The following is a 22,994-nucleotide window of genomic DNA, read 5'->3' on the forward strand; positions in this document are numbered from 1 at the left end:
GTAAATCTAATAGTATACTAGACTGTAAACTAGAAAGTAGACGGCCTAAGGGAAGATTCAATGTAGTAAGTCAAATAGTATACTAGACTGTAAACTAGAAAGTAGACGGCCTAAGGGAAGATTGAATGTAGTAAGTCTAATAGTATACTAGACTGTAAACTAGAAAGTAGACGGCGTAAGGGAAGATTGAATGTAGTAAGTCTAATAGTATACTAGACTGTAAACTAGAAAGTAGACGGCCTAAGGGAAGATTGAATGTAGTAAGTCTAATAGTATACTAGACTGTAAACTAGAAAGTAGACGGGCTAAGGAAAGATTCAATGTAGTAAGTCTAATAGTATACTAGACTGTAAACTAGAAAGTAGACGGCCTAAGGGAAGATTGAATGTAGTAAGTCTAATAGTATACTAGACTGTAAACTAGAAAGTAGATGGCCTAAGGGAAGATTCAATGTAGTAAGTCTAATAGTATACTAGACTGTAAACTAGAAAGTAGATGGCCTAAGGGAAGATTCAATGTAGTAAGTCTAATAGTATACTAGACTGTAAACTAGAAAGTAGACGGCCTAAGGGAAGATTGAATGTAGTAAATCTAATAGTATAGTGGACTGTAAACTAGAAAGTAGACGGCCTAAGGAAAGATTCAATGTAGTAAGTCTAAAAGTATACTAGACTGTTATCTAGAAAGTAGACGGCCTAAGGGAAGATTGAATGTAGTAAGTCTAATAGTATACTAGACTGTAAACTAGAAAGTAGATGGCCTAAGGGAAGATTCAATGTAGTAAGTCTAATAGTATACTAGACTGTAAACTAGAAAGTAGACGGCCTAAGGGAAGATTCAATGTAGTAAGTCTAATAGTATACTAGACTGTAAACTAGAAAGTAGACGGCCTAAGGAAAGATTCAATGTAGTAAGTCTAATAGTATACTGGACTGTTAACTAGAAAGTAGACGGCCTAAGGGAAGATTCATTGTAGTAAGTCTAATAGTATGCTAGACTGTAAACTAGAAAGTAGACGGCCTAAGGGAAGATTGAATGTAGTAAGTCTAATAGTATACTAGACTGTAAACTAGAAAGTAGACGGCCTAAGGAAAGATTCAATGTAGTAAGTCTAATAGTATACTAGACTGTAAACTAGAAAGTAGACGGCCTAAGGGAAGATTGAATGTAGTAAGTCTAATAGTATACTAGACTGTAAACTAGAAAGTAGACGGCCTAAGGGAAGATTGAATGTAGTAAGTCTAATAGTATACTAGACTGTAAACTAGAAAGTAGACGGCCTAAGGAAAGATTCCATGTAGTAAGTCTAATAGTATACTAGACTATAAACTAGAAAGTAGACGGCCTAAGGAAAGATTCAATGTAGTAAGTCTAATAGTATACTAGACTGTAAACTAGAAAGTAGACGGCCTAAGGAAAGATTCAATGTAGTAAGTCTAATAGTATACTAGACTGTAAACTAGAAAGTAGACGGCCTAAGGAAAGATTGAATGTAGTAAGTCTAATAGTATACTAGACTGTAAACTAGAAAGTAGACGGCCTAAGGGAAGATTCAATGTAGTAAGTCTAATAGTATACTAGACTGTAAACTAGAAAGTAGACGGCCTAAGGGAAGATTGAATGTAGTAAGTCTAATAGTATACTAGACTATAAACTAGAAAGTAGACGGCCTAAGGAAAGATTCAGTGTAGTAAGTCTAATAGTATACTAGACTGTAAACTAGAAAGTAGACGGCCTAAGGAAAGATTGAATGTAGTAAGTCTAATAGTATACTAGACTGTAAACTAGAAAGTAGACGGCCTAAGGGAAGATTCAATGTAGTAAGTCTAATAGTATACTAGACTGTAAACTAGAAAGTAGACGGCCTAAGGAAAGATTGAATGTAGTAAGTCTAATAGTATACTAGACTATAAACTAGAAAGTAGACGGCCTAAGGAAAGATTCAGTGTAGTAAGTCTAATAGTATACTAGACTGTAAACTAGAAAGTAGACGGCGTAAGGGAAGATTGAATGTAGTAAGTCTAATAGTATACTAGACTATAAACTAGAAAGTAGACGGCCTAAGGAAAGATTCAATGTAGTAAGTCTAATAGTATACTAGACTGTAAACTAGAAAGTAGACGGCCTAAGGAAAGATTGAATGTAGTAAGTCTAATAGTATACTAGACTGTAAACTAGAAAGTAGACGGCCTAAGGGAAGATTCAATGTAGTAAGTCTAATAGTATACTAGACTGTAAACTAGAAAGTAGACGGCCTAAGGGAAGATTGAATGTAGTAAGTCTAATAGTATACTAGACTGTAAACTAGAAAGTAGACGGCCTAAGGGAAGATTGAATGTAGTAAGTCTAATAGTATACTAGACTGTAAACTAGAAAGTAGACGGCCTAAGGGAAGATTCCATGTAGTAAGTCTAATAGTATACTAGACTGTAAACTAGAAAGTAGACGGCCTAAGGGAAGGTTCAATGTAGTAAGTCTAATAGTATACTAGACTGTAAACTAGAAAGTAGACGGCCTAAGGAAAGATTGAATGTAGTAAGTCTAATAGTATACTAGACTGTAAACTAGAAAGTAGACGGCCTAAGGAAAGATTGAATGTAGTAAGTCTAATAGTATACTAGACTGTAAACTAGAAAGTAGACGGCCTAAGGAAAGATTCAATGTAGTAAGTCAAATAGTATACTAGACTGTAAACTAGAAAGTAGACGGCCTAAGGAAAGATTGAATGTAGTAAGTCTAATAGTATACTAGACTATAAACTAGAAAGTAGACGGCCTAAGGAAAGATTCAGTGTAGTAAGTCTAATAGTATACTAGACTGTAAACTAGAAAGTAGACGGCGTAAGGGAAGATTGAATGTAGTAAGTCTAATAGTATACTAGACTATAAACTAGAAAGTAGACGGCCTAAGGGAAGATTCAATGTAGTAAGTCTAATAGTATACTAGACTGTAAACTAGAAAGTAGACGGCCTAAGGGAAGATTGAATGTAGTAAGTCTAATAGTATACTAGACTGTAAACTAGAAAGTAGACGGCCTAAGGGAAGATTCAATGTAGTAAGTCTAATAGTATACTAGACTGTAAACTAGAAAGTAGACGGCCTAAGGGAAGATTCAATGTAGTAAGTCTAATAGTATACTAGACTGTAAACTAGAAAGTAGACGGCCTAAGGGAAGATTGAATGTAGTAAGTCTAATAGTATACTAGACTGTAAACTAGAAAGTAGACGGCCTAAGGGAAGATTGAATGTAGTAAGTCTAATAGTATACTAGACTGTAAACTAGAAAGTAGACGGCCTAAGGGAAGATTGAATGTAGTAAGTCTAATAGTATACTAGACTGTAAACTAGAAAGTAGACGGCCTAAGGGAAGATTGAATGTAGTAAGTCTAATAGTATACTAGACTGTAAACTAGAAAGTAGACGGCCTAAGGAAAGATTGAATGTAGTAAGTCTAATAGTATACTAGACTGTAAACTAGAAAGTAGACGGCCTAAGGGAAGATTGAATGTAGTAAGTCTAATAGTATACTAGACTGTAAACTAGAAAGTAGACGGCCTAAGGGAAGATTGAATGTAGTAAGTCTAATAGTATACTAGACTGTAAACTAGAAAGTAGACGGCCTAAGGGAAGATTGAATGTAGTAAGTCTAATAGTATACTAGACTGTAAACTAGAAAGTAGACGGCCTAAGGAAAGATTCAATGTAGTAAGTCTAATAGTATACTAGACTGTAAACTAGAAAGTAGACGGCCTAAGGAAAGATTGAATGTAGTAAGTCTAATAGTATACTAGACTGTAAACTAGAAAGTAGACGGCCTAAGGGAAGATTCAATGTAGTAAGTCAAATAGTATACTAGACTGTAAACTAGAAAGTAGATGGCCTAAGGAAAGATTCAATGTAGTAAATCTAATAGTATACTAGACTGTAAACTAGAAAGTCGATGGCCTAAGGGAAGATTCAATGTAGTATGTCTAATAGTATACTAGACTGTAAATTAGAAAGTAGACGGCCTAAGGAAAGATTCAATGTAGTAAGTCAAATAGTATACTAGACTGTAAACTAGAAAGTAGATGGCCTAAGGAAAGATTCAATGTAGTAAATCTAATAGTATACTAGACTGTAAACTAGAAAGTAGACGGCCTAAGGGAAGATTCAATGTAGTAAGTCTAATAGTATACTAGACTGTAAACTAGAAAGTAGACGGCCTAAGGAAAGATTCAATGTAGTAAGTCAAATAGTATACTAGACTGTAAACTAGAAAGTAGATGGCCTAAGGAAAGATTCAATGTAGTAAATCTAATAGTATACTAGACTGTAAACTAGAAAGTCGATGGCCTAAGGGAAGATTCAATGTAGTATGTCTAATAGTATACTAGACTGTAAATTAGAAAGTAGACGGCCTAAGGGAAGATTGAATGTAGTAAGTCTAATAGTATACTAGACTGTAAACTAGAAAGTAGACGGCCGAAGGGAAGATTCAATGTAGTAAGTCTAATAGTATACTAGACTGTAAACTAGAAAGTAGACAGCCTAAGGGAAGATTGAATGTAGTAAGTCTAATAGTATACTAGACTGTAAACTAGAAAGTAGACGGCCTAAGGGAAGATTGAATGTAGTATGTCTAATAGTATACTAGACTGTAAACTAGAAAGTAGACGGCCTAAGGGAAGATTGAATGTAGTAAGTCTAATAGTATACTAGACTGTAAACTAGAAAGTAGACGGCCTAAGGAAAGATTCAATGTAGTAAGTCAAATAGTATACTAGACTGTAAACTAGAAAGTAGACGGCCTAAGGGAAGATTGAATGTAGTAAGTCTAATAGTATACTAGACTGTAAACTAGAAAGTAGACGGCCTAAGGGAAGTTTCAATGTAGTAAATCTAATAGTATACTAGACTGTAAACTAGAAAGTAGACGGCCTAAGGGAAGATTGAATGTAGTAAGTCTAATAGTATACTAGACTGTAAACTAGAAAGTAGACGGCCTAAGGAAAGATTCAATGTAGTAAGTCAAATAGTATACTAGACTGTAAACTAGAAAGTAGACGGCCTAAGGGAAGATTCAATGTAGTAAGTCTAATAGTATACTAGACTGTAAACTAGAAAGTAGACGGCCTAAGGGAAGATTCAATGTAGTAAGTCTAATAGTATACTGGACTGTAAACTAGAAAGTAGACGGCCTAAGGGACGATTCAATGTAGTAAGTCTAATAGTATACTAGACTGTAAACTAGAAAGTAGACGGCCTAAGGAAAGATTCAATGTAGTAAGTCTAATAGTATACTGGACTGTAAACTAGAAAGTAGACGGCCTAAGGGAAGATTCAATGTAGTAAGTCTAATAGTATACTAGACTGTAAACTAGAAAGTAGACGGCCTAAGGGAAGTTTCTTGCCAATACTGCAACAGTTTCTATGATATGACCAACTTATGATACGGCTAGACCCACTTTCCCAATCAGAAGTCCAGATTTGCAGTGAGTTATCTGAGCACAAAATCACTCTTGGTCAACCATAAAAGTAACTTAAAGAGGTCTCATTTACATACAGCAATTTATATAGAACTTTGCAAGACTTTCAGCAAGTGTTATATTTATTCCATGTTTATTCCTGCCCAAGTACAGGTCTCGTTCATATTGTTTAGGGTCTGATGTCAGCAGATATACAGAGATATACTATGTGTGTGATTTTTATTAATATATATTCAATTTGTTGTTGACAGGTGGCATTGGCAGTTAGTCTGAATTTAAGAACATTTGTTGAATTAAATGCAACTGATGAGTGTATGATACACTTAGATTTACCAGACATACAACTATGTAAATCATGGAATCCAGATGACATCAACAAGACCTTTGGTAGTACAAGAGAAGGTACGGTCAAACACACCATGAATGTATCAGTAAAAAGAAATGCATTGGGAAAGAGTTATACAGTCCAAATCAATAAATACAATCCGACATTTTGAATCAAAATTCTTTATCAAGGATATGAATGTATCAATGATATACATTTTATTTTATTTTTAGCAGGCAAAATGTGATTTATACAATAATGAAAAAATATTAACAATGTAACTAGACAAGACAGAAAAACCATACATATTACAAAAAAGTGGCAACTAGCAAACAATGAAAATACAACTATAACAACAAAAGATAGCCTGTGAATGGAATGAACAAACAGGTGCCGAGCACCTCTACTTGTGTCCAACCAACATCAAAAAATTTAACTAAAAAAAATTAAAAGAGCAAATTTGCAAACACAGAAAATGATAACATAGACATTGACATCAACAAGTTTTGCAGTCACGACATTTACAAACAGACGACCATGTACAAAAAACAGATGGTCCTTATGTCTAATATCGTGACTGAGCAGATCCCAGAGGGGTACAATTCTATTAAAATATTAATTTTTAAATGACTCTGTCTGGCTAAATTGCCCTTTGAGTTTAAGTTTATCAGTCGAAAACTTAAACTGAATTAAAGTGGACAGAGTCATCTAGTTTGATGTCATTGTACCCAAATTTACATCTATGAATGTATCCATGCAGACATGTACAGATACATGTAATGGAAGTTATTGAGAACTTTTTATCTCTTAAGAAAAACTGAATAAAGACTTAATATATAGGGACTTGACAAAGTTTAATACAGAGGTAGGTACGGGAGGAGGGGCTCTACTCCCCTTATTTGAGTATACATATATGTGCCACCCTTTGGGGTGCATTTTCTAGCCCATTTGGTCTAACATGGGGTCTGGTTTTTTGTAGCTGAAAAGTCTAAAATGGGGCCCACTTTGCATTACTTTCGATTTCACTTGGTCGAAAATGTGGTCCATTGTCCTTTACCAAATCATAATTGCCATTAATTGTCCCAAAATGTTGCCTCCTAAGAAAAATGTATTTAGGTCTAAACTTTCATCTTTAAAACAACCTGTAATGGTCTAAGAATGGGGTATTGATTTTTGGTCAAAGTGGGTCTAAAATAGGGTCTGGGGTTTCCAGCACTGGCCACACACCACTTTTAGAGCTGGCCACTCGTACTGCCCCTGGGTGGATGGAAGATTGATGGATGACAAATATAGACCTTGTACAAACAATTCTGACCCACCCCCACCCCTCTACCATGCATGAAAAACCATGACTCCCTCCCCCTCTCGACAAGTACAATTCTGTACACTTTTTCCTTTAAACTGTAGGGTGGGGTGGGGGGAGGTAGGATTCTGCTAACAATATACAGCAAGGTTTTTGAGATACAAGTTAATAGATATGACAATACTATGTATCAATGGCACTGTTACGTCTTTGTGTGTATGTTATTACTGAAAACTATCATGATATGGCAGCTAGTCTATCATAGCTGGAATATTCACATTGCGTGATATCACCATTTCAAAACTACCATTGTGTCTCATCATCAGTCATGTATAAAGGTGGGGCTTAATTAAACTAGGGTTGGTCTGGTTACCAGAAACACACCTCTGTCTTTTCTGTTTGGCCTAAATGACAGTGATGACATTCATCGTTGATACATCACACAGAAATTGTACAAATTAGAAGAGCCTCAGAATGTGCATTTATTTAGTATTAACAGTAGATGGGTGGGTGCATCGATGGATGGATGGAGGGTTGGGTGGGTGGATGCATCGATGGATGGATGGATGGATGGATGGATGGATGGATGGAGGGTTGGGTGGGTGGATGCATCGATGGATGGATGGAGGGTTGGATGGATGGATGGAGGGTTGGATGGGTAGGTGGGTGCATCGATGGATGGATGGATGGATGGATGGATGGATGGATGGATGGATGGATGGATGGATGAATGGATGGGTGGATGGGTGGGTGCATCGATGGATGGATGGATGGAGGGTTGGATGGATGGATGGATGGAGGGTTGGATGGGTAGGTGGGTGCATCGATGGATGGATGGATGGATGGATGGATGGATGGATGGGTGGGTGCATCGATGGATGGATGGATGGATGGATGGATGGATGGATAGAGGGTTGGATGGGTGCATCGATGGATGGATGGATGGATGGATGGATGGATGGATGGGTAGGTGGGTGCATCGATGGATGGATGGGTGGAGGGTTGGATGGGTGCATCGATGGATGGATGGAGGGTTGGATGGGTGCATCGATGGATGGATGGAGGGTTGGATGGGTGCATCGATGGATGGATGGAGGGTTGGGTGGGTGGGTGCATCGATGGATGGATGGATGGATGGGTAGGTGGGTGCATCGATGGATGGGTGGGTGGGTGCATCGATGGATGGATGGAGGGTTGGGTGGGTGCATCGATGGATGGATGGATGGATGGATGGATGGGTAGGTGTGTACATCGATGGATGGGTGGGTGGGTGCATCGATGGATGGATGGATGGGTGGGTTGGTGGGTGCATGGATGGATGGATGGATGCATGGATGAATGGATGGACAGACAGACATGGACGGACAGACACAGATGGATGGCTTGGGAGAGAGATGGAGAGATTGATAGATTGGCTGATATGTATCATATGTAGGCAGCTACATTTTGTATAGAGAAAGATAGGTATAGATAGACAGACAAACAGGTAGCCAGGTATAGATAGACAGACAAACAGGTAGCCAGGTATAGATAGACAGACAAACAGGTAGCCAGGTATAGATAGACAGACATGTAGCCAGGTATAGACAGACAGACAAACAGGTAGCCAGGTATAGATAGACAGACAAACAGGTAGCCAGGTATAGATAGACAGACAAACAGGTAGCCAGGTATAGATAGACAGACAAACAGGTAGCCAGGTATAGATAGACAGACAGGTAGCCAGGTATAGACAGATAGACAAACAGGTAGCCAGGTATAGATAGACAGACAAACAGGTAGCCAGGTATAGATAGACAGACAAACAGGTAGCCAGGTATAGATAGACAGACAAACAGGTAGCCAGGTATAGATAGACAGACAAACAGGTAGCCAGGTATAGATAGACAGACAAACAGGTAGCCAGGTATAGACAGACAGACAAACAGGTAGCCAGGTATAGATAGACAAACAGGTAGCCAGGTATAGATAGACAGACAAACAGGTAGCCAGGTATAGATAGACAGACAAACAGGTAGCCAGGTATAGATAGACAGACAGGTAGCCAGGTATAGACAGACAGACATACAAGTAGCCAGGTATAGACAGACAGACAAACAGGTAGCCAGGTATAGATAGACAGACAGGTAGCCAGGTATAGATAGACAGACAAACAGGTAGCCAGGTATAGATAGACAGACAAACAGGTAGCCAGGTATAGATAGACAGACAGGTAGCCAGGTATAGATAGACAGACAAACAGGTAGCCAGGTATAGATAGACAAACAGGTAGCCAGGTATAGATAGACAGACAAACAGGTAGCCAGGTATAGATAGACAGACAGGTAGCCAGGTATAGATAGACAGACATGTAGCCAGGTATAGATAGACAGACAGGTAGCCAGGTATAGATAGACAGACATGTAGCCAGGTATAGATAGACAGACAGGTAGCCAGGTATAGATAGACAGACAGGTAGCCAGGTATAGATAGACAGACAAACAGGTAGCCAGGTATAGATAGACAGACAAACAGGTAGCCAGGTATAGATAGACAGACAAACAGGTAGCCAGGTATAGATAGACAGACAAACAGGTAGCCAGGTATAGATAGACAGACAAACAGGTAGCCAGGTATAGATAGACAGACAAACAGGTAGCCAGGTATAGATAGACAGACAGGTAGCCAGGTATAGATAGACAGACAAACAGGTAGCCAGGTATAGATAGACAGACAAACAGGTAGCCAGGTATAGATAGACAGACAAACAGGTAGCCAGGTATAGATAGACAAACAGGTAGCCAGGTATAGATAGACAGACAAATAGGTAGCCAGGTATAGATAGACAGACAAACAGGTAGCCAGGTATAGATAGACAGACAAACAGGTAGCCAGGTATAGAGAGACAAACAGGTAGCCAGGTATAGATAGACAGACAAACAGGTAGCCAGGTATAGATAGACAGACAGACAAACAGGTAGCCAGGTATAGATAGACAGACAGGTAGCCAGGTATAGATAGACAGACAAACAGGTAGCCAGGTATAGATAGACAGACAAACAGGTAGCCAGGTATAGATAGACAGACAAACAGGTAGCCAGGTATAGATAGACAGACAAACAGGTAGCCAGGTATAGATAGACAGACAAACAGGTAGCCAGGTATAGATAGACAGACAAACAGGTAGCCAGGTATAGATAGACAGACAAACAGGTAGCCAGGTATAGATAGACAGACAAACAGGTAGCCAGGTATAGATAGACAGACAAACAGGTAGCCAGGTATAGACAGACAGACAAACAGGTAGCCAGGTATAGATAGACAGACAGGTAGCCAGGTATAGATAGACAGACAAACAGGTAGCCAGGTATAGATAGACAAACAGGTAGCCAGGTATAGATAGACAGACAAACAGGTAGCCAGGTATAGATAGACAGACAAACAGGTAGCCAGGTATAGATAGACAGACAGGTAGCCAGGTATAGATAGACAGACAAACAGGTAGCCAGGTATAGATAGACAAACAGGTAGCCAGGTATAGATAGACAGACAGGTAGCCAGGTATAGATAGACAGACAGGTAGCCAGGTATAGATAGACAAACAGGTAGCCAGGTGTAGATAGACAAACAGGTAGCCAGGTATAGATAGACAGACAGGTAGCCAGACAGACATATCAAATAGATATAGACATTAATAAATACATGGATAGAGAAAGAATGGTTTTCTTTCTTTGATTGATTGATTGATTGATTGATTGATTGATTGATTGATTGATTGATTGATTAAAAGCTATTGACTACCAATGGTTCACTTTTTAAAATACATCATATGAGTTGTGTCAATTGACTAACATTGTATGTTTGTATCTATTCATTAGGTAATTTACTCCATCCAAGTCCCCCAACACCAGAAGAGTTAACTAGTCTGAAAGACTTTGGTGGAATATCTGAAGACTGTACTGTCAAAGACTTAGCAGTTATATCATTCCTTTATCTCTACACTGGTATTGTGCTTCATACTAGGTAGTCCTGTATAATGTTTTAAATATATACTAGGTAGTCTGGTCTAATGATTTCAATATATACTAGGTAGTCTGGTCTAATGATTTCAATATATACTAGGTAGTCTGGTCTAATGATTTCAATATATACTAGGTAGTCTGGTCTAATGATTTCAATATATACTAGTGGGTCAAACTGACAGATTTGACAGAAATAATTTTTTTTCTTGTTGCGTAGGGTACGTGACTAACGATGTCCAAGTGTAATCCAAATCTATCCAGAGATGATGTGATTAATTTTTTGACATAATTTCAAACCTTTAATAAGTGTTAAACACTGTTTATGAAATCAACCTTTAGAATTACACGTGGATTTGGAACTTAGTGTTTCAGGTGTTGATATCAAAATTCAAACATTCCTTTTCTGAAACTCAATCAAAATTAAACCACAAACAATATTTCACGTTTCAACATTTATTAGAAAGTTAGGGGGCACCATTTACTCATACTATCTGAAGTTTCTTTGAAGTTTGCAGTTTGGCCCAGTATTTATTTAATAATATCAAAGCGAAGGTCATAGGAAAGCGAAAACAACAACTGACAGATACCATCCAAATATGAACAGATCCTGTTGGACGTCCTAAATGTACAAAAAATTGTTAATTTGTAATCCATGGTTGAAGTGGGACCTTATTTCAGGTGCTTATTGACTGACTAACACCATTCATATCTATCCATCCATCCATAGAGTGAGAGTGTAGGTCTTTCAAAAATCTTCCAGCCTAGAATATTCTGAGCAAAATTGAGTAAAATCTGCCCGTGACCTTGTGCAGGTCTTTCAAAAATAGAATAGAATACATTTTCTCATATATAATGAGCACAAAAAAAACCCACCCCTTTCCGGCACATATTGGTTGAATCAACCAAATATTATGTTTGTGTAGCTGTTAACGAACACAATGTTACTGTGTCGCTGGACTTCCGTGTGCTGTCTTGTTAGTACGTCAAGCTTGTAACACACGGTAATAGACTAAACACAGTGTAGTGAAAGGAACACATGGTAATAGATTTGACACAGTGTAGTGAAAGGAACACATGGTAATAGACTTGACACAGTGTAGTGAAAGGAACACATGGTAATAGACTTAACACAGTGTAGTGAAAGGAACACATGGTAATAGACTTGACACAGTGTAGTGAAAGGAACACATGGTAATAGACTTGACACAGTGTAGTGAAAGGAACACATGGTAATAGACTTGACACAGTGTAGTGAAAGGAACACATGGTAATAGACTTGACACAGTGTAGTGAAAGGAACACATGGTAATAGACTTGACACAGTGTAGTGAAAGGAACACATGGTAATAGACTTGACACAGTGTAGTGAAAGGAACACATGGTAATAGACTTGACACAGTGTAGTGAAAGGAACACATGGTAATAGACTTAACACAGTGTAGTGAAAGGAACACATGTTAATAGACTTAACACAGTGTAGTGAAAGGAACACATGGTAATAGACTTGACACAGTGGGGTAGTGAAAGGAACACATGTTAATAGACTTAACACAGTGTAGTGAAAGGAACACATGGTAATAGACTTGACACAGTGTAGTGAAAGGAACACATATTGATAGACTTGACACAGTGTAGTGAAAGGAACACATGGTAATAGACTTAACACAGTGTAGTGAAAGGAACACATGGTAATAGACTTAACACAGTGTAGTGAAAGGAACACATGGTAATAGACTTGACACAGTGTAGTGAAAGGAACACATGGTAATAGACTTGACACAGTGTAGTGAAAGGAACACATGGTAATAGACTTGACACAGTGTAGTGAAAGGAACACATGGTAATAGACTTGACACAGTGTAGTGAAAGGAACACATGGTAATAGACTTGACACAGTGTAGTGAAAGGAACACATGGTAATAGACTTAACACAGTGTAGTGAAAGGAACACATGGTAATAGACTTGACACAGTGTAGTGAAAGGAACACATGGTAATAGACTTGACACAGTGTAGTGAAAGGAACACATGGTAATAGACTTGACACAGTGTAGTGAAAGGAACACATGGTAATAGACTTGACACAGTGTAGTGAAAGGAACACATGGTAATAGACTTGACACAGTGTAGTGAAAGGAACACATGGTAATAGACTTAACACAGTGTAGTGAAAGGAACACATGGTAATAGACTTGACACAGTGTAGTGAAAGGAACACATGGTAATAGACTTGACACAGTGTAGTGAAAGGAACACATGGTAATAGACTTAACACAGTGTAGTGAAAGGAACACATGGTAATAGACTTGACACAGTGTAGTGAAAGGAACACATGGTAATAGACTTGACACAGTGTAGTGAAAGGAACACATGGTAATAGACTTGACACAGTGTAGTGAAAGGAACACATGGTAATAGACTTGACACAGTGTAGTGAAAGGAACACATGGTAATAGACTTGACACAGTGTAGTGAAAGATCAAATTTGATAAGATAGCTTAATGTCATACATTCTTTCCCCATACACGCGTCTCAGTGTGACAGGTACAGCTTATTTTTCGCTAACATTTGAGGAGTGACTTTGATTTACCGATTCCAGATATCTATGTCAGTCAAACTAGTTACGCCTACCTTGAGTGCAAAGTCTATTATAATATGTTCAGCCATTGGTTGAAACTAAGTCATTCGCCATCTAATTAGTATTCCGTTGTATCCTGTTTGTAATGTCAGGCTTCATAAAGCTGAGCAGCAAGATATTAATAAAGACATTCTCAGGTTGTCTTCCCTGTGATCTTCCTTTGATTTTGAGCACAGTGCCAAACTGTTCAAAAATTGATATCAACATCAAGTTCAAAACTACATGTATTTCTAAATGCTTAATGATGTATTCATGGTTTGAAATTACATCAAAAAATGACTCATATCATCTCTGCATAGATTAGGGTTTCACTTGGATGTTGTGAGTCACGCACCTTAATAGTCCTATTAATATATTCAATATATTCTAGGGGGCCTAACTAACTTGTAATTTGACAAAAACAATTCATGTCTTTCCAAACTTATGAAAATATTAATCTTTTTAAATATGTTTTGATGTTATAACAAATACTTTTAACTATTTGATATTTTCAGGAAGTCTGACTTGCCATCATTGACATTGCGGGTTGTATCTAAACTACCAACAGGAGCTGGGCTTGGATCATCAGCAGCTTTCTCTGTTTGTTTGGCTGCTTCTTTACTCACATATACTGGCGTTGGTAAGGTATTAGTAATACATAATTATACACACATCAAATGGAAAGCTAACTACATGAACACTTGGTCATTTTTAGCACAACTCAGCTGAGAAGTTTAGTAGTGCTATAGGCATAGGAGAAGTGTCTGTCTGTCAGTCTCTGTCTGTGTGTGTGTGTGTGTGTGTGTGTGTGTGTGTGTGTGTGTGTGTGTGTGTGTGTGTGTGTGTGTGTGTGTGTGTGTGTGTGTGTGTGTGTGGAAACAACTTAAACTCAAAAACTAACAGGCAGAATGTTTTGATATTTGATGGGGATGTTCCCTTTGGTGTCTAGTTGGGAAATTGTTCAAATCAAAATGATTGCACCAGAGATCTTCCGGGTCAAAAAATGTGATTTTGGTAAAAATAATTACTCAAAACCCACTGGGCTGATTCGCCTGAAATTTGGTGAAGATATTGATAGGGGTATATACACAAAGTATTGTTCATGACATGATGATCCCATCAGAGATATGCAAGTGAGGGATAAAAATGTGACTTTTTGGTCAAAAATCTTTTATTCCAAAAGTGCTGAAATTTCATAGGGATGTTTCTAGGAATGTACAGATCAAGTGATATTACTTGCATGATGACCCCATGAGTGATATGCAAATTGTGAGTGTGTCATACCTACATCCGTTGCCCTAGCAACCATGGCCACACATTTAGCAACAGTCAGATAATAGGCTTTATTGCAAATATAACAGGGATGGGTAGCAAATTGAATAAACATTAAAAAGAAATATGCAAATGTCCTTAGCAACAAGACCATGCCCATAGCAACAATTAAATGATGGCATTTATTTCAGGTATAACACCAGGGAAGTGTAGGCTTGAGAATACATGTAAATCTTCAAAAATGTATGCAAAGATGCCTTACAACAAGACCGCATATTAATCATAGTAGAATATTAAAGTTTACTCTAAACAGTTATGCTACAACACCATTGATGCTTTTATTTGAGAATAATGATGAGACACTGTAACTTAATTTGGTTTGATGTGACTTGACTCCAGTGTAACAAACTTATGAACTGGTGAAAGTATCAACATGAAGTGATTTCACGTAAACTTTTTTATTGTTTCCAAATTTGACAGTGCAAACTGACAATGATGGATCAGGAGGGTACTATGAGAGTTGGAATCAAGAACAATTAAAATTGATAAATAAATGGGCATTTGAAGCAGAACGAATTATCCATGGGACTCCATCAGGCATTGATAATTCTATCAGTACATATGGTATGTATATGGCATGATAATTCTATTAGTACATATGGTATGTATATGGCATTGATAATTCTATTAGTACATATGGTATGTATATGGCATGATAATTCTATTAGTACATATGGTATGTATATGGCATTGATAATTCTATTAGTACATATGGTATGTATATGGCATTGATAATTCTATCAGTACATATGGTATGTATATGGCATGATAATTCTATCAGTACATATGGTATGTATATGGCATTGATAATTATATTAGTACATATGGTATGTATATGGCATGATAATTCTATTAGTACATATGGTATGTATATGGCATTGATAATTCTATCAGTACATATGGTATGTATATGGCATGATAATTCTATCAGTACATATGGTATGTATATGGCATTGATAATTCTATTAGTACATATGGTATGTATATGGCATTGATAATTCTATCACTACATATGGTATGTATATGGCATTGATAATTCTATCAGTACATATCGTATGTATGTGGCATTGATAATTCTATATTCAGTACATATGGTATGTATATGGCATTGATAATTCTATTAGTACATATGGTATGTATATGGCATTGATAATTCTCCCAGTACATATGGTATGTATATGGCATTGATAATTCTATCAGTACATATGGTATGTATATGGCATTGATAATTCTATCACTACATATGGTATGTATGTGGCATTGATAATTCCATCAGTACATATGGTATGTATGTGGCATTGATAATTCCATCAGTACATATGGTATGTATGTGGCATTGATAATTCTATTTGTACATATGGTATGTATATGGCATTGATAATTCTATTTGTACATATGGTATGTATATGGCATTGATAATTCCATCAATACATATGGTGTGTATATGGCATTGATAATTCTATCAGTACATATGGTATGTATATGGCATTGATAATTCTATCAGTACATATGGTATGTATGTGGCATTGATAATTCCATCAGTACATATGGTATGTATGTGGCATTGATAATTCTATTTGTACATATGGTATGTATATGGCATTGATAATTCTATTTGTACATATGGTATGTATATGGCATTGATAATTCCATCAATACATATGGTGTGTATATGGCATTGATAATTCTATTAGTACATATGGTATGTATATGGCATTGATAATTCTATCAGTACATATGGTATGTATGTGGCATTGATAATTCCATCAGTACATATGGTATGTATGTGGCATTGATAATTCTATTTGTACATATGGTATGTATATGGCATTGATAATTCTATTTGTACATATGGTATGTATATGGCATTGATAATTCCATCAATACATATGGTGTGTATATGGCATTGATAATTCTATCAGTACATATGGTATGTATATGGCATTGATAATTCTATCAGTACATATGGTATGTATGTGGCATTGATAATTCCATCAGTACATATGGTATGTATATGGCATTGATAATTCTATTTGTACATATGGTATGTATATGGCATTGATAATTCCATCAATACATATGGTGTGTATATGGCATTGATAATTCTATCACTACATATGGTATGTATGTGGCATTGATAATTCTATCAGTACATATGGTATGTATGTGGCATTGATAATTCCATCAGTACATATGGTATGTATGTGGCATTGATAATTCTATTTGTACATATGGTATGTATATGGCATTGATAATTCTATTTGTACATATGGTATGTATATGGCATTGATAATTCCATCAATACATATGGTGTGTATATGGCATTGATAATTCTATCAGTACATATGGTATGTATATGGCATTGATAATTCTATTAGTAGATATGGTATGTATATGGTATTGATAATTCCATCAGTACATATGGTATGTATGTGGCATTGATAATTCTATTTGTACATATGGTATGTATATGGCATTGATAATTCTATCAGTACATATGGTATGTATATGGCATTGATAATTCTATCAGTACATATGGTATGTATATGGCATTGATAATTATATCAGTACATATGGTATGTATATGGCATTGATAATTCCATCAGTACATATGGTATGTATGTGGCATTGATAATTCTATTTGTACATATGGTATGTATATGGCATTGATAATTCCATCAGTACATATGGTATGTATGTGGCATTGATAATTCTATTTGTACATATGGTATGTATATGGCATTGATAATTCTATTTGTACATATGGTATGTATATGGCATTGATAATTCCATCAGTACATATGGTATGTATGTGGCATTGATAATTCCATCAGTACATATGGTATGTATGTGGCATTGATAATTCTATTTGTACATATGGTATGTATATGGCATTGATAATTCTATTTGTACATATGGTATGTATATGGCATTGATAATTCCATCAATACATATGGTATGTATATGGCATTGATAATTCTATTTGTACATATGGTATGTATATGGCATTGATAATTCTATCAGTACATATGGTATGTATATGGCATTGATAATTCTATCAGTACATATGGTATGTATGTGGCATTGATAATTATATCAGTACATATGGTATGTATATGGCATTGATAATTCCATCAGTACATATGGTATGTATGTGGCATTGATAATTCTATTTGTACATATGGTATGTATATGGCATTGATAATTCCATCAGTACATATGGTATGTATGTGGCATTGATAATTCTATCAGTACATATGGTATGTATATGGCATTGATAATTCTATCAGTACATATGGTATGTATATGGCATTGATAATTCTATCAGTACATATGGTATGTATATGGCATTGATAATTCCATCAGTACATATGGTATGTATGTGGCATTGATAATTCTATTTGTACATATGGTATGTATATGGCATTGATAATTCCATCAGTACATATGGTATGTATGTGGCATTGATAATTCTATTTGTACATATGGTATGTATATGGCATTGATAATTCTATTTGTACATATGGTATGTATATGGCATTGATAATTCTATCAGTACATATGGTATGTATATGGCATTGATAATTCCATCAGTACATATGGTATGTATGTGGCATTGATAATTCCATCAGTACATATGGTATGTATATGGCATTGGTAATTCTATTTGTACATATGGTATGTATATGGCATTGATAATTCTATCAGTACATATGGTATGTATATGGCATTGATAATTCTATCAGTACATATGGTATGTATGTGGCATTGATAATTCTATTTGTACATATGGTATGTATATGGCATTGATAATTCTATTAGTACATATGGTATGTATATGGCATTGATAATTATATCAGTACATATGGTATGTATGTGGCATTGGTAATTCTATTAGTACATATGGTATGTATATGGCATTGATAATTCTATTAGTACATATGGTATGTATATGGCATTGATAATTATATCAGTACATATGGTATGTATATGGCATTGATAATTCCATCAGTACATATGGTATGTATGTGGCATTGATAATTCTATTTGTACATATGGTATGTATATGGCATTGATAATTCCATCAGTACATATGGTATGTATGTGGCATTGATAATTCTATTTGTACATATGGTATATATATGGCATTGATAATTCTATTTGTACATATGGTATGTATATGGCATTGATAATTCTATTTGTACATATGGTATGTATATGGCATTGATAATTCTATCAGTACATATGGTATGTATATGGCATTGATAATTCTATCAGTACATATGGTATGTATATGGCATTGATAATTCTATCAGTACATATGGTATGTATATGGCATTGATAATTCTATCAGTACATATGGTATGTATATGGCATTGATAATTCTATTAGTACATATGGTATGTATATGGCATTGATAATTCTATCAGTACATATGGTATGTATATGGCATTGATAATTCTATCAGTACATATGGTATGTATATGGCATTGATAATTCCATCAGTACATATGGTATGTATGTGGCATTGATAATTCTATCAGTACATATGGTATGTATATGGCATTGATAATTCCATCAGTACATATGGTATGTATGTGGCATTGATAATTCTATTTGTACATATGGTATGTATATGGCATTGATAATTCTATCAGTACATATGGTATGTATGTGGCATTGATAATTCCATCAGTACATATGGTATGTATATGGCATTGATAATTCTATCAGTACATATGGTATGTATATGGCATTGATAATTCTATCAGTACATATGGTATGTATATGGCATTGATAATTCTATCAGTACATATGGTATGTATATGGCATTGATAATTCTATTAGTACATATGGTATGTATATGGCATTGATAATTCTATTAGTACATATGGTATGTATATGGCATTGATAATTCTATCAGTACATATGGTATGTATATGGCATTGATAATTCTATCAGTACATATGGTATGTATATGGCATTGATAATTCCATCAGTACATATGGTATGTATGTGGCATTGATAATTCTATCAGTACATATGGTATGTATATGGCATTGATAATTCCATCAGTACATATGGTATGTATGTGGCATTGATAATTCTATTTGTACATATGGTATGTATATGGCATTGATAATTCTATCAGTACATATGGTATGTATGTGGCATTGATAATTCCATCAGTACATATGGTATGTATATGGCATTGATAATTCCATCAGTACATATGGTATGTATATGGCATTGATAATTCCATCAGTACATATGGTATGTATATGGCATTGATAATTCTATCAGTACATATGGTATGTATATGGCATTGATAATTCTATTAGTAGATATGGTATGTATATGGCATTGATAATTCCATCAGTACATATGGTATGTATATGGCATTGATAATTTTATCAGTACATATGGTATGTATATGGCATTGATAATTTTATTAGTACATATGGTATGTATATGGCATTGATAATTCTATCAGTACATATGGTATGTATATGGCATTGATAATTCCATCAGTACATATGGTATGTATATGGCATTGATAATTCTATCAGTACATATGGTATGTATATGGCATTGATAATTCTATCAGTACATATGGTATGTATATGGCATTGATAATTCCACCAGTACATATGGTATGTATATGTCTGTCTGTAAATTAGATCTAGACTGATTGTCATTGACTGTCTATAAATTAGATCTAGACTGATTGTCATTGACTGTCTATAAATTAGATCTAGACTGATTGTCATTGACTGTCTATAAATTAGATCTAGACTGATTGTCATTGACTGTCTATAAATTAGATCTAGACTGATTGTCATTGACTGTCTATAAATTAGATCTAGACTGATTATATGGCATTGATAATTCTATCAGTACATATGTATATGGCATTGATAATTCTATTAGTAGATATGGCATGTATGTGGCATTGATAATTCTATCAGTACATATGGTATGTATATGGCATTGATAATTCTATTAGTACATATGGTATGTATATGGCATTGATAATTCTATTAGTACATATGGTATGTATATGGCATTGATAATTCTATCAGTAAATATGTATATGGCATTGATAATTCTATTAGTATGGTATGTATGTGGCATTGATAATTCTATTAGTAGATATGGTATGTATGTGGCATTGATAATTCTATCAGTACATATGGTATGTATATGGCATTGATAATTATATTAGTACATATGGTATGTATGTGGCATTGATAATTCTATCAGTACATATGGTATGTATATGGCATTGATAATTATATTAGTACATATGGTATGTATATGGCATTGATAATTCCATCAGTACATATGGTATGTATATGGCATTGATAATTCTATCAGTACATATGGTATGTATATGGCATTGATAATTCTATTAGTACATATGGTATGTATATGGCATTGATAATTCTATCAGTACATATGGTATGTATATGGCATTGATAATTCCATCAGTACATATGGTATGTATATGGCATTGATAATTCCATCAGTACATATGGTATGTATATGGCATTGATAATTCCATCAGTACATATGGTATGTATATGGCATTGATAATTTTATTAGTACATATGGTATGTATATGGCATTGATAATTCCATCAGTACATATGGTATGTATATGGCATTGATAATTCTATCAGTACATATGGTATGTATATGGCATTGATAATTATATTAGTACATATGGTATGTATGTGGCATTGATAATTCTATCAATACATATGGTATGTATATGGCATTGATAATTCTATCAGTACATATGGTATGTATATGGCATTGATAATTCTATCAGTACATATGGTATGTATATGGCATTGATAATTCTATCAGTACATATGGTATGTATATGGCATTGATAATTCCATCAATACATATGGTATGTATATGGCATTGATAATTCTATCAGTACATATGGTATGTATATGGCATTGATAATTCTATCAGTACATATGGTATGTATATGGCATTGATAATTCTATCAGTACATATGGTATGTATATGGCATTGATAATTCTATCAGTACATATGGTATGTATATGGCATTGATAATTCCATCAGTACATATGGTATGTATGTGGCATTGATAATTCCATCAGTACATATGGTATGTATATGGCATTGATAATTCTATCAGTACATATGGTATGTATATGGTATTGATAATTCTATCAGTACATATGGTATGTATATGTCATTGATAATTCCATCAGTACATATGGTATGTATATGTCTGTCTGTAAATTAGATCTAGACTGATTGTCATTGACTGTCTATAAATTAGATCTAGACTGATTGTCATTGACTGTCTATAAATTAGATCTAGACTGATTGTCATTGACTGTCTATAAATTAGATCTAGACTGATTGTCATTGACTGTGTTTCATTAGTCATTTCTGATCACAATCAAATCTTGGACTGAAATTAATACCTAATGGGCCATGGATAAATTTATTGTTATAAGTTTGAGATGTATAAATGAAACAGCCAGGCTAGCAATATATCAATCCTAATTGTAAACTCTACTTCATGTACTTCACTTTTATGTCTTTTCTTTTCACAAGGAGGGGCAATACATTTTCAAAAAGTTACGGATCAAGATGGAAAAATTACACCCCATATAGTGCCATTGGAAAGGTAAGTCACATGTTAGTATATTCTAATATGAAAAACAGAGAGACCACACACCATATAGTGTAATTGGAAAGGTAACAGACAGACTACTACACACCATATAGTGTCATTGGAAAGGTAACAGACAGACTACACACCATATAGTGTCATTGGAAAGGTAACAGATGGACTACTACACACCAAATAGTGTCAATGGAAAGGTAACAGACAGACTACACACCATATAGTGTCATTGGAAAGGTAACAGAGAGACTACTACACACCAAATAGTGTCA

At 35.2% G+C, this 22,994-nt stretch overlaps 1 protein-coding gene across 1 annotated transcript in view; it reads left to right on the plus strand.

Annotated features, from left to right (window-relative positions):
- The window catches only part of LOC144452278 (mevalonate kinase-like), a 52,114-nt gene that overhangs the window by 11,672 nt on the left and 17,448 nt on the right, over positions 1–22,994 (plus strand). Inside the window, exons 2-6 of the mRNA XM_078143345.1 lie at positions 5,720–5,870; positions 10,954–11,098; positions 14,229–14,353; positions 15,466–15,609; positions 22,650–22,722. Coding sequence (XP_077999471.1) covers positions 5,720–5,870; positions 10,954–11,098; positions 14,229–14,353; positions 15,466–15,609; positions 22,650–22,722 — 638 coding nt within the window. The remainder of the gene's footprint in view (positions 1–5,719; positions 5,871–10,953; positions 11,099–14,228; positions 14,354–15,465; positions 15,610–22,649; positions 22,723–22,994) is intronic.

This window comes from Glandiceps talaboti, chromosome 22, assembly GCF_964340395.1.
Source record: "Glandiceps talaboti chromosome 22, keGlaTala1.1, whole genome shotgun sequence".
Taxonomy (NCBI): Eukaryota; Metazoa; Hemichordata; class Enteropneusta; family Spengelidae; genus Glandiceps; species Glandiceps talaboti.